Consider the following 12,194-nt stretch of genomic DNA (forward strand, 5'->3'; position numbering starts at 1 on the left):
TGTCGCTCGCAGGGTGTCGCTCGCAGGGTGACGCTCGCAGGGTGTCGCTCGGAGGGTGACGCTCGGAGGGTGACGCTCGGAGTGTGACGCTCGCAGGGTGACGCTCGCAGGGTGACGCTCGCAGGGTGACGCTCGCAGGGTGACGCTCGCAGGGTGACCCTCTCAGGGTGACGCTCGCAGGGTGACGCTCGCAGGGTGTCGCTCGAAGGGTGACGCTCGCAGGGTGACGCTCGGAGGGTGTCGCTCGCAGGGTGACGCTCGCAGGGTGACGCTCGCAGGGTGACGCTCGGAGGGTGACGCTCGGTGGGTGACGCTCGCAGGGTGACGCTCGCAGGGTGACGCTCGCAGGGTGACGCTCGGAGGGTGACGCTCGGTGGGTGACGCTCGCAGGGTGACGCTCGCAGGGTGACGCACGTAGGGTGACGCTCGCAGGGTGACGCTCGCAGGGTGACGCTCTGAGGGTGACGCTCGGAGGGTGACTCTCGCAGGATGACGCTCGCAGGGTGACGCTCGCAGTGTGACGCTCGCAGGGTGACGCTCGGAGGGTGACGCTCGCAGGGTGACGCACGTAGGGTGTCGCTCGCAGGGTGTCGCTCGCAGGGTGTCGCTCGCAGGGTGACGCTCGCAGGGTGATGCTCGCAGGGTGACTCTCGCAGGGTGATGCTCGCAGGGTGACGCTCGCAGGGTGTCGCTCGCAGGGTGTCGCTCGCAGGGTGACGCTCGGAGGGTGACGCTCGCAGGGTGACGCTCGGAGGGTGACGCTCGCAGGGTGACGCTCGGAGGGTGACGCTCGCAGGGTGTCGCTCGCAGGGTGTCGCTCGCAGGGTGACCCTCTCAGGGTGACGCTCGCAGGGACACTCTCGCAGGGTGTGGCTCGCAGGGTGACGCTCGCAGGGTGACGCTCGCAGGGTGTCGCTCGCAGGGTGTCGCTCGCAGGGTGACGCTCGCAGGGTGTCGCTCGGAGGGTGACGCTCGGAGGGTGACGCTCGGAGTGTGACGCTCGCAGGGTGACGCTCGCAGGGTGACGCTCGCAGGGTGACGCTCGCAGGGTGACGCTCGCAGGGTGACGCTCGCAGGGTGACCCTCTCATGGTGACGCTCGCAGGGTGACGCTCGCAGGGTGTCGCTCGAAGGGTGACGCTCGCAGGGTGACGCTCGGAGGGTGTCGCTCGCAGGGTGACGCTCGCAGGGTGACGCTCGCAGGGTGACGCTCGGAGGGTGACGCTCGGTGGGTGACGCTCGCAGGGTGACGCTCGCAGGGTGACGCTCGCAGGGTGACGCTCGGAGGGTGACGCTCGGTGGGTGACGCTCGCAGGGTGACGCTCGCAGGGTGACGCACGTAGGGTGACGCTCGCAGGGTGACGCTCGCAGGGTGACGCTCTGAGGGTGACGCTCGGAGGCTGACTCTCGCAGGATGACGCTCGCAGGGTGACGCTCGCAGTGTGACGCTCGCAGGGTGACGCTCGGAGGGTGACGCTCGCAGGGTGACGCACGTAGGGTGTCGCTCGCAGGGTGTCGCTCGCAGGGTGTCGCTCGCAGGGTGACGCTCGCAGGGTGATGCTCGCAGGGTGACTCTCGCAGGGTGATGCTCGCAGGGTGACTCTCGCAGGGTGTCGCTTGCAGGGTGACGCTCGGAGGGTGACGCTCGCAGGGTGACGCTCGGAGGGTGTCGATCGCAGGGTGACGCTCGGAGGGTGTCGATCGCAGGGTAACGCTCGGAGGGTGTCGATCGCAGGGTGACGCTCGCAGGGTGTCGATCGCAGGGTGACGCTCGGAGGGTGTCGATCGCAGGGTGACGCTCGCAGGGTGTCGCTCGCAGGGTGACGCTCGGAGGGTGACGCTCGCAGGGCGACGCTCGCAGGGTGACGCTCGGAGGGTGACGCTCGCAGGGTGACGCTCGCAGGGTGACGCTCGCAGGGTGACGCTCGCAGGGTGTCGCTCGCAGGTTGTCGCTCGGAGGTTGTCGCACGCAGGGTGACGCTCGGAGGGTGACGCTCGGAGGGTGACGCTCGCAGGGTGACGCTCGGAGGGTGACGCTCGTAGGGTGACGCTCGGAATGTGACGCTCGCGGGGGTGACGCTCGCAGGGTGACGCTCGGAGGGTGACGCTCGCCGGGTGACGCTCGCAGGGTGACGCTCGGAGGGTGACGCTCGGAGGGTGACGCTCGGAATGTGACGCTCGCGGGGTGACGCTCGGAGGGTGACGCTCGGAGGGTGACGCTCGCCGGGTGACGCTCGCAGGTTGACGCTCGCAGGGTGACGCTCGCAGTGTGACGCTCGCAGTGTGACGCTCGCAGGGTGTCGCTCGCAGGTTGTCGCTCGGAGGTTGTCGCTCGCAGGGTGACGCTCGGAGGGTGACGCTCGCAGGGTGTCGCTCGAAGGGTGACGCTCGCAGGGTGACGCTCGCAGGTTGTCGCTCGCAGGGTGACGCTCGCAGGGTGTCGCTCGCAGGGTGACGCTCGCAGGGTGACGCTCGCAGGGTGACGCTCGGAGGGTGACGCTCGGAGGGTGACGCTCGCAGGGTGACGCTCGCAGGGTGACGCTCGCAGGCTGACGCTCGCAGGGTGTCGCTCGCAGGGTGACGCTCGCAGGGTGACGCTCGGAGGGTGACGCTCGGAGGGTGACGCTCGCAGGGTGACCCTCTCAGGGTGACGCTCGGAGGGTGACGCTCGCAGGGTGACGCTCGCATGGTGACGCTCGCAGGGTGTCGCTCGGAGGGTGACGCTCGGAGGGTGTCGCTCGCAGGGTGACGCTCTCAGGGTGACGCTCGCAGGGTGACGCTCGCAGGGTGACGCTCGCAGGGTGACGCTCGGAGGGTGACGCTCGCAGGGTGACGCTCGGAGGGTGTCGCTCGCAGGGTGACGCTCGCATGGTGTCGCTCGCAGGGTGTCGCTCGCAGGGTGACGCTCGCAGGGTGACGCTCGGATGATGACGCTCGCAGGGTGTCGCTCGCAGGGTGTCGCTCGCAGGGTGACGCTCGCAGGGTGACGCTCGGAGGGTGACGCTCGCAGGGTGTCGCTCGCAGGGTGACGCTCGGAGGGTGACGCTCGCAGGGTGTCGCTCGCAGGGTGTCGCTCGCAGGGTGACCCTCTCAGGGTGACGCTCGCAGGGACACTCTCGCAGGGTGTGGCTCGCAGGGTGACGCTCGCAGGGTGACGCTCGCAGGGTGTCGCTCGCAGGGTGTCGCTCGCAGGGTGACGCTCGCAGGGTGTCGCTCGGAGGGTGACGCTCGGAGGGTGACGCTCGGAGTGTGACGCTCGCAGGGTGACGCTCGCAGGGTGACGCTCGGAGGGTGACGCTCGGAGGGTGACGCTCGCAGGGTGACGCTCGCAGGGTGACGCTCGCAGGGTGACGCTCGGAGGGTGACCCTCTCAGGGTGACGCTCGCAGGGTGACGCTCGCAGGGTGTCGCTCGAAGGGTGACGCTCGCAGGGTGACGCTCGGAGGGTGTCGCTCGCAGGGTGACGCTCGCAGGGTGACGCTCGCAGGGTGACGCTCGGAGGGTGACGCTCGGTGGGTGACGCTCGCAGGGTGACGCTCGCAGGGTGACGCTCGCAGGGTGACGCTCGGTGGGTGACGCTCGCAGGGTGACGCTCGCAGGGTGACGCACGTAGGGTGACGCTCGCAGGGTGACGCTCGCAGGGTGACGCTCGGAGGGTGACGCTCGGAGGGTGACTCTCGCAGGATGACGCTCGCAGGGTGACGCTCGCAGTGTGACGCTCGCAGGGTGACGCTCGGAGGGTGACGCTCGGAGGGTGTCGATCGCAGGGTGACGCTCGCAGGGTGTCGATCGCAGGGTGACGCTCGGAGGGTGTCGATCGCAGGGTGACGCTCGCAGGGTGTCGATCGCATGGTGACGCTCGGAGGGTGACGCTCGCAGGGCGACGCTCGGAGGGTGACGCTCGCAGGGTGACGCTCGCAGGGTGACGCTCGCAGGGTGACGCTCGCAGGGTGACGCTCGCAGTGTGACGCTCGCAGGGTGTCGCTCGCAGGTTGTCGCTCGGAGGTTGTCGCTCGCAGGGTGACGCTCGGAGGGTGACGCTCGGAGGGTGACGCTCGCAGGGTGACGCTCGGAGGGTGACGCTCGGAGGGTGACGCTCGGAATGTGACGCTCGCGGGGTGACGCTCGGAGAGTGACGCTCGCAGGGTGACGCTCGGAGGGTGACGCTCGCCGGGTGACGCTCGCAGGGTGACGCTCGGAGGGTGACGCTCGGAGGGTGAAGCTCGGAATGTGACGCTCGCGGGGTGACGCTCGGAGGGTGACGCTCGCCGGGTGACGCTCGCAGGGTGACGCTCGCAGGGTGTCGCTCGCAGGTTGTCGCTCGGAGGTTGTCGCTCGCAGGGTGACGCTCGGAGGGTGACGCTCGGAGGGTGACGCTCGGAGGGTGACGCTCGGAGGGTGACGCTCGGAATGTGACGCTCGGAGGGTGACGCTCGGAATGTGACGCTCGGAGGTTGTCGCTCGCAGGGTGACGCTCGGAGGGTGATGCTCGGAGGGTGACGCTCGGAGGTTGTCGCTCGCAGGGTGACGCTCGGAGGGTGACGCTCGGAGGGTGACGCTCGGAGGGTGACGCTCGGAGGGTGTCGCTCGCAGGTTGACGCTCGGAGGGTGACGCTCGGAGGGTGTCGCTCGCAGGGTGACGCTCGGAGGGTGACGCTCGCAGGGTGTCGCTCGCAGGGTGACGCTCGGAGGGTGTCGCTCGCAGGGTGACGCTCGGAGGGTGACCCTCGGAGGGTGACGCTCGGAGGGTGACGCTCGAAGGGCGACGGTCGGAGGGTGTCGCTCGGAGGGTGACGCTCGGAGGGTGTCGCTCGGAGGGTGACGCTCGCAGGGTGTCGCTCGCAGGGTGTCGCTCGCAGGGTGACGCTCGGAGGGTGACGCTCGCAGGGTGACGCTCGGAGGGTGACGCTCGCAGGGTGTCGCTCGCAGGGTGACGCTCGCAGGGTGACGCTCGGAGGGTGACGCTCGGAGGGTGTCGCTCGCAGGGTGACGCTCGCAGGGTGTCGCTCGCAGGGTGACGCTCGGAGGGTGACGCTCGGAGGGTGATGCTCGGAGGGTGACGCTCGCAGGGTGACGCTCGCAGGGTGTCGCTCGGAGGATGACGCTCGCAGGGTGACGCTCGGAGGGTGTCGCTCGCAGGGTGACGCTCGGAGGGTGACGCTCGCAGGGTGACGCTCGCAGGGTGACTCTCGGAGGGTGACGCTCGCAGGGTGACGCTCGCAGGGTGACGCTCGCAGGGTGACCCTCGGAGGGTGTCGCTCGCAGGGTGACGCTCGCAGGGTGACGCTCGCAGGGTGACGCTCGCAGGGTGACGCTCGGAGGGTGACGCTCGCAGGGTGACGCTCGCAGGGTGATGCTCGCAGGGTGTCGATCGCAGGGTGACTCTCGCAGGGTGACGCTCGGAGGGTGACGCTCGCAGGGTGTCGATCGCAGGGTGACGCTCGGAGGGTGACGCTCGCAGGGTGTCGATCGCAGGGTGACGCTCGGAGGGTGTCGCTCGCAGGGTGACGCTCGGAGGGTGACGCTCGGAGGGTGACGCTCGGAGGGTGACGCTCGCAGGGTGACGCTCGGAGGGTGACGCTCGGAGGGTGACGCTCGCAGGGTGACGCTCGGTGGGTGACGCTCGCAGGGTGACGCTCGCAGGGTGACGCTCGCAGGGTGACGCTCGCAGTGTGTCGCTCGCAGGGTGACGCTCGCAGGGTGTCGCTCGCAGGGTGTCGCTCGCAGGGTGACGCTCGCAGGGTGACGCTCGCAGGGTGACGCTCGGTGGGTGACGCTCGCAGGGTGACGCTCGCAGGGTGACGCTCGCAGGGTGTCGCTCGCAGGGTGACGCTCGCAGGGTGTCGCTCGCAGGGTGTCGCTCGCAGGGTGTCGCTCGGAGGGTGTCGCTCGCAGGGTGACGCTCGGAGGGTGACGCTCGGAGGTTGTCGCTCGCAGGGTGACGGTCGCAGGGTGACGCTCGCAGGGTGACGCTCGCAGGGTGTCGCTCGCAGGGTGACGCTCGCAGGGTGTCGCTCGCAGGGTGACGCTCGCAGGATGACCCTCGGAGGGTGACGCTCGCAGGGTGACGCTCGCAGGGTGTCGCTCGCAGAGTGACGCTCGCAGGGTGTCGCTCACAGGGTGACGCTCGCAGGGTGTCGCTCGCAGGGTGACGCTCGCAGGGTGTCGCTCGGAGGGTGTCGCTCGCAGGTTGACGCTCGCAGGGTGACGCTCAGAGGGTGACGCTCGGAGGTTGTCGCTCGCAGGTTGACGCTCGGAGGGTGGACGCTCGCAGGGTGACGCTCGCAGGGTGACGCTCGCAGGGTGACGCTCGCAGGGTGACGCTCGGTGGGTGACGCTCGCAGGGTGTCGCTCGAAGGGTGACGCTCGCAGGGTGACGCTCGGTGGGTGACGCTCGCAGGGTGACGCTCGCAGGGTGACGCTCGGAGGGTGATGCTCGGAGGTTGTCGCTCGCAGGGTGTCGCTCGCAGGGTGACGCTCGGAGGGTGACGCTCGGAGGGTGACGCTCGCAGGGTGACGCTCGCAGGGTGACGCTCGCAGGGTGTCGCTCGGAGGGTGACGCTCGCAGGGTGACGCTCGCAGGGTGACTCTCGGAGGGTGACGCTCGCAGGGTGACGCTCGCAGGGTGACGCTCGCAGGGTGACTCTCGGAGGGTGACGCTCGCAGGGTGACGCTCGCAGGGTGTCGCTCGCAGGGTGACGCTCGCAGGGTGACGCTCGGATGGTGTCGCTCGCAGGGTGACGCTCGCAGGGTGACGCTCGCAGGGTGACGCTCGGAGGGTGACGCTCGGAGTGTGACGCTCGCAGGGTGACGCTCGCAGGGTGACGCTCGGAGGGTGACGCTCGCAGGGTGACGCTCGCAGGGTGTCGCTCGCAGGGTGACGCTCGCAGGGTGACGCTCGCAGGGTGTCGCTCGCAGGGTGTCGCTCGCAGGGTGAAGCTCGGAGGGTGACGCTCGGAGGGTGACGCTCGGAGGGTGACGCTCGGAGGGTGACGCTCGCAGGGTGGACGCTCGGAGGGTGACGCACGCAGGGTGACGCTCGCAGGGTGACGCTCGCAGGGTGACGCTCGGAGGGTGACGCTCGCAGGGTGTCGCTCGCAGGGTGTCGCTCGCAGGGTGACGCTCGGAGGGTGACGCTCGGAGGGTGACGCTCGGAGGGTGACGCTCGCAGGGTGGACGCTCGGAGGGTGACGCACGCAGGGTGACGCTCGCAGGGTGTCGCTCGGAGGGTGACGTTCGCAGTGTGACGCTCGCAGGGTGACGCTCGGAGGGTGACGCTCGCAGGGTGACGCTCGCAGGGTGGACGCTCGGAGGGTGACGCACGCAGGGTGACGCTCGCAGGGTGACGCTCGGAGGGTGACGCTCGCAGGGTGGACGCTCGGAGGGTGACGCACGCAGGGTTACGCTCGCAGGGTGACGCTCGGAGGGTGACGCTCGGAGGGTGACGCTCGGAGGTTGACGCTCGCAGGGTGACGCTCGCAGGGTGACGCTCGCAGGGTGATGCTCGGAGGGTGACGTTCGCAGTGTGACGCTCGGAGGGTGACGCTCGGAGGGTGACGCTCGGAGGGTGACGCTCGGAGGGTGACGCTCGGAGGGTGACGCTCGCAGGGTGGACGCTCGGAGGGTGACGCTCGGAGGGTGACGCTCGGAGGGTGACGCTCGCAGGGTGGACGCTCGGAGGGTGTCGCACGCAGGGTGACGCTCGCAGGGTGACGCTCGGAGGGTGACGCTCGCAGGGTGACGCTCGCAGGGTTACGCTCGCAGGGTGACGCTCGGAGGGTGACGCTCGGAGGGTGACGCTCGCAGGGTGACGCTCGGAGGGTGACGCTCGGAGGGTGACGCTCGCAGGGTGTCGCTCGCAGGGTGACTCTCGGAGGGTGACGCTTGGAGGGTGACGCTCGGAGGGTGACGGTCGCAGGGTGTCGCTCGCAGGGTGACGCTCGCAGGGTGACGCTCGCAGGGTGACGCTCGCAGTGTGACGCTCGCAGGGTGACGCTCGGAGGGTGACGCTCGCAGGGTGTCGCTCGCAGGGTGTCGCTCGCAGGGTGACGCACGTCGGGTGACGCTCGCAGGGTGACGCTCGGAGAGTGACGCTCGGAGGGTGACGCTCGCAGGGTGACGCTCGCAGGGTGTCGCTCGCAGGGTGTCGCTCGCAGGGTGACGCTCGCAGGGTGACGCTCGCAGGGTGACTCTCGCAGGATGTCGCTCGCAGGGTGACGCTCGCAGTGTGACGCTCGCAGGGTGACGCTCGCAGGGTGACGCTCGGAGAGTGACGCTCGGAGGGTGACGCTCGCAGGGTGACGCTCGCAGGGTGTCGCTCGCAGGGTGACGCTCGCAGGGTGACGCTCGCAGGGTGACGCTCGCAGGGTGACGCTCGCAGGGTGACTCTCGCAGGGTGTCGCTCGCAGGGTGACGCTCGGAGGGTGACGCTCGCAGGGTGACGCTCGCAGGGTGACGCTCGCAGGGTGACGCTCGGAGGGTGTCGCTCGGAGGGTGAAGCTCGGAGGGTGACGCTCGCAGGATGTCGCTCGCAGGGTGACGCTCGGAGGGTGACTCTCGCAGGATGTCGCTCGCAGGGTGTCGCTCGCAGGGTGACGCTCGCAGGGTGACGCTCGCAGTGTGACGCTCGCAGTGTGACGCTCGCTGGGTGACGCTCGGAGGGTGACGCTCGCAGGGTGACGCTCGCAGGGTGACGCTCGGAGGGTGACGCTCGGAGGGTGACGCTCGCAGGGTGTCGCTCGCAGGGTGACGCTCGCAGGGTGACGCTCGCAGTGTGACGCTCGCAGTGTGACGCTCGCAGGGTGACGCTCGGAGGGTGACACTCGCAGTGTGACGCTCGCAGTGTGACGCTCGCAGTGTGACGCTCGCTGTGTGACGCTCGCAGGGTGACGCTCGGAGGGTGACGCTCGCAGGGTGACGCTCGCAGGGTGACGCTCGGAGGGTGACGCTCGCAGGGTGACGCTCGCAGGGTGTCGCTCGCAGGGTGACGCGCGCAGGGTGTCGCTCGCAGGGTGTCGCTCGCAGGGTGTCGCTCAGAGGGTGTCGCTCAGAGGGTGTCGCTCGCAGGGTGACGCTCGCAGGGTGACGCTCGGAGGGTGACGCTCGCAGGGTGACGCTCGCAGGGTGTCGCTCGCAGGGTGACGCTCGCAGGGTGACGCTCGGAGGGTGACGCTCGGAGGGTGACGCTCGGAGGGTGATGCTCGGAGGGTGACGCTCGCAGGGTGTCGCTCGGAGGGTGACGCTCGCAGGGTGACGCTCGCAGTGTGACGCTCGGAGGGTGACGCTCGCAGGGTGACGCTCGCAGTGTGACGCTCGCAGGGTGACGCTCGCAGTGTGACGCTCGCAGGGTGTCGCTCGGAGGGTGACGCTCGCAGGGTGACGCTCGCAGTGTGACGCTCGTATGGTGACGCTCGGAGGGTGACGCTCGGAGGGTGACGCTCGCAGCGTGACGCTCGGAGGGTGACGCTCGCAGGGAGACTCTCGCAGGGTGACGCTCGCAGGGTGACGCTCGCAGGGTGTCGCTCGCAGGGTGACGCTCGCAGGGTGACGCTCGGAGGGTGACTCTCGCAGGGTGACGCTCGCAGGGTGTCGCTCGCAGGGTGACGCTCGGAGGGTGTCGCTCGCAGGGTGTCGCTCGCAGGGTGACGCTCGCAGGGTGACGCTCGCAGGGTGTCGCTCGGAGGGTGACGCTCGCAGGGTGACGCTCGCAGGGTGTCGCTCGGAGGGTGACGCTCGCAGGGTGACGCTCGCAGGGTGACGCTCGCAGGGTGACGCTCGCAGGGTGTCGCTCGGAGGGTGTCGCTCGCAGGGTGTCGCTCGGAGGGTGACGCTCGCAGGGTGACGCTCGCAGGGTGACGCTCGGAGGGTGTCGCTCACAGTGTGACGCTCGCAGGGTGACGCTCGCAGGGTGACGCACGTAGGGTGTCGCTCGCAGGGTGACGCTCGCAGGGTGACGCTCGCAGTGTGACGCTCGCAGGGTGACGCTCGCAGTGTGACGCTCGCAGGGTGACGCTCGCAGGGTGACGCTCGCAGGGTGACGCACGTAGGGTGTCGCTCGCAGGGTGACGCTCGCAGGGTGACGCTCGCAGTGTGACGCTCGGAGGGTGACGCTCGCAGTGTGAAGGGACTGCTCACACTCTGGTCCGAGTGTGAAGGGTTTGCTCACACTCTGGTCCCAGTGTGAAGGGAATGCTCACACTCTGGTCCCAGTGTGAAGGGTTTGCTCACACTCTGGTCCCAGTGTGAAGGGTTTTCTCACACTCTGGTCCCAGTGTGAAGGGAATGCTCACACTCTGGTCCCAGTGTGAATGGACTGCTCACACTCTCTTCCCAGTGTGAAGGGTTTGCTCACACTCTGGTCCCAGTGTGAAGGGTTTTCTCACACTCTGGTCCCAGTGTGAAGGGTTTTCTCACACTCTGGTCCCAGTGTGAAGGGAATGCTCACACTCTGGTCCCAGTGTGAATGGACTGCTCACACTCTGGTCCCAGTGTGAAGGGACTGCTCACACTCTGGTCCCAGTGTGAAGGGACTGCTCACACTCTGGTCCGAGTGTGAAGGGTTTGCTCACACTCTGGTCCCATTGTGAAGGGTTTGCTCACACTCTGGTCCCAGTGTGAAGGGAATGCTCACACTCTGGTCCCAGTGTGAAGGGACTGCTCACACTCTGGTCCCAGTGTGAAGGGAATGCTCACACTCTGGTCCCAGTGTGAAGGGAATGCTCACACTCTGGTCCCAGTGTGAATGGACTGCTCACACTCTGGTCCCAGTGTGAAGGGTTTGCTCACACTCTGGTCCCAGTGTGAAGGGTTTGCTCACACTCTGGTCCCAGTGTGAAGGGTTTGCTCACACTCTGGTCCCAGTGTGAAGGGTTTGCTCACACTCTGGTCTCAGTGTGAAGGGTTTGCGCACACTCTGGTCCCAGTGTGAAGGGTTTGCTCACACTCTGGTCCCAGTGTGAATGGTTTCCTCACACTCTGGTCCCAGTGTGAAGGGTTTGCTCACACTCTGGTCCCATTGTGAAGGGTTTGCTCACACTCTGGTCCCAGTGTGAAGGGTTTGCTCACACTCTGGTCCCAGTGTGAATGGACTGCTCACACTCTGGTCCCAGTGTGAAGGGACTGCTCACACTCTGGTCCCAGTGTGAAGGGACTGCTCACACTCTGGTCCCAGTGTGAAGGGACTGCTCACACTCTGGTCCCAGTGTGAAGGGACTGCTCACACTCTGGTCCGAGTGTGAAGGGTTTGCTCACACTCTGGTCCCAGTGTGAAGGGAATGCTCACACTCTGGTCCCAGTGTGAAGGGACTGCTCACACTCTGGTCCCAGTGTGAAGGGTTTGCTCACACTCTGGTCCCAGTGTGAAGGGTTTGCTCACACTCTGGTCCCAGTGTGAAGGGTTTGCTCACACTCTGGTCCCATTGTGAAGGGTTTGCTCACACTCTGGTCCCAGTGTGAAGGGTTTGCTCACACTCTGGTCCCAGTGTGAATGGACTGCTCACACTCTGGTCCCAGTGTGAAGGGACTGCTCACACTCTGGTCCCAGTGTGAAGGGACTGCTCACACTCTGGTCCCAGTGTGAAGGGACTGCTCACACTCTGGTCCCAGTGTGAAGGGACTGCTCACACTCTGGTCCGAGTGTGAAGGGTTTGCTCACACTCTGGTCCCAGTGTGAAGGGAATGATCACACTCTGGTCCCAGTGTGAAGGGACTGCTCACACTCTGGTCCCAGTGTGAAGTGTTTGCTCACACTCTGGTCCCAGTGTGAAGGGTTTGCTCACACTCTGGTCCCAGTGTGAAGGGAATGCTCACACTCTGGTCCCAGTGTGAAGGGTTTGCTCACACTCTGGTCCCAGTGTGAAGGGACTGCTCACACTCTGGTCCCAGTGTGAAGGGAATGCTCACACTCTGGTCCCAGTGTGAAGGGTTTGCTCACACTCTGGTCCCAGTGTGAAGGGTTTGCTCACACTCTGGTCCCAGTGTGAAGGGAATGCTCACACTCTGGTCCCAGTGTGAAGGGTTTGCTCACACTCTGGTCCCAGTGTGAAGGGTTTTCTCACACTCTGGTCCCAGTGTGAAGGGAATGCTCACACTCTGGTCCCAGTGTGAAGGGTTTGCTCACACTCTGGTCCCAGTGTGAAGTGTTTGCTCACACTCTGGTCCCAGTGTGAAGGGAATGCTCACACTCTGGTCCCAGTGT

The 12,194-nt window shown here is 67.4% G+C and overlaps 1 protein-coding gene across 1 annotated transcript in view; it reads right to left on the reverse strand.

Annotated features, from left to right (window-relative positions):
• Positions 1-8,917, reverse strand: part of LOC137310041 (pneumococcal serine-rich repeat protein-like) — a gene marked incomplete at its 5' end in the record, with an annotated part of 143,496 nt that extends 134,579 nt beyond the window's left edge. The window contains 4 exons of the mRNA XM_067978006.1: positions 1,887-2,386; positions 3,926-4,514; positions 7,322-7,571; positions 8,573-8,917. Of these exons, the coding sequence (XP_067834107.1) occupies positions 1,887-2,386; positions 3,926-4,514; positions 7,322-7,571; positions 8,573-8,917 (1,684 nt within the window). The remainder of the gene's footprint in view (positions 1-1,886; positions 2,387-3,925; positions 4,515-7,321; positions 7,572-8,572) is intronic.
• Between the last annotated feature and the right edge of the window lie 3,277 nt (positions 8,918-12,194).

The sequence above is a fragment of the Heptranchias perlo genome, unplaced genomic scaffold (genome assembly GCF_035084215.1).
Source record: "Heptranchias perlo isolate sHepPer1 unplaced genomic scaffold, sHepPer1.hap1 HAP1_SCAFFOLD_200, whole genome shotgun sequence".
In the NCBI taxonomy this organism is placed as follows: Eukaryota; Metazoa; Chordata; class Chondrichthyes; order Hexanchiformes; family Hexanchidae; genus Heptranchias; species Heptranchias perlo.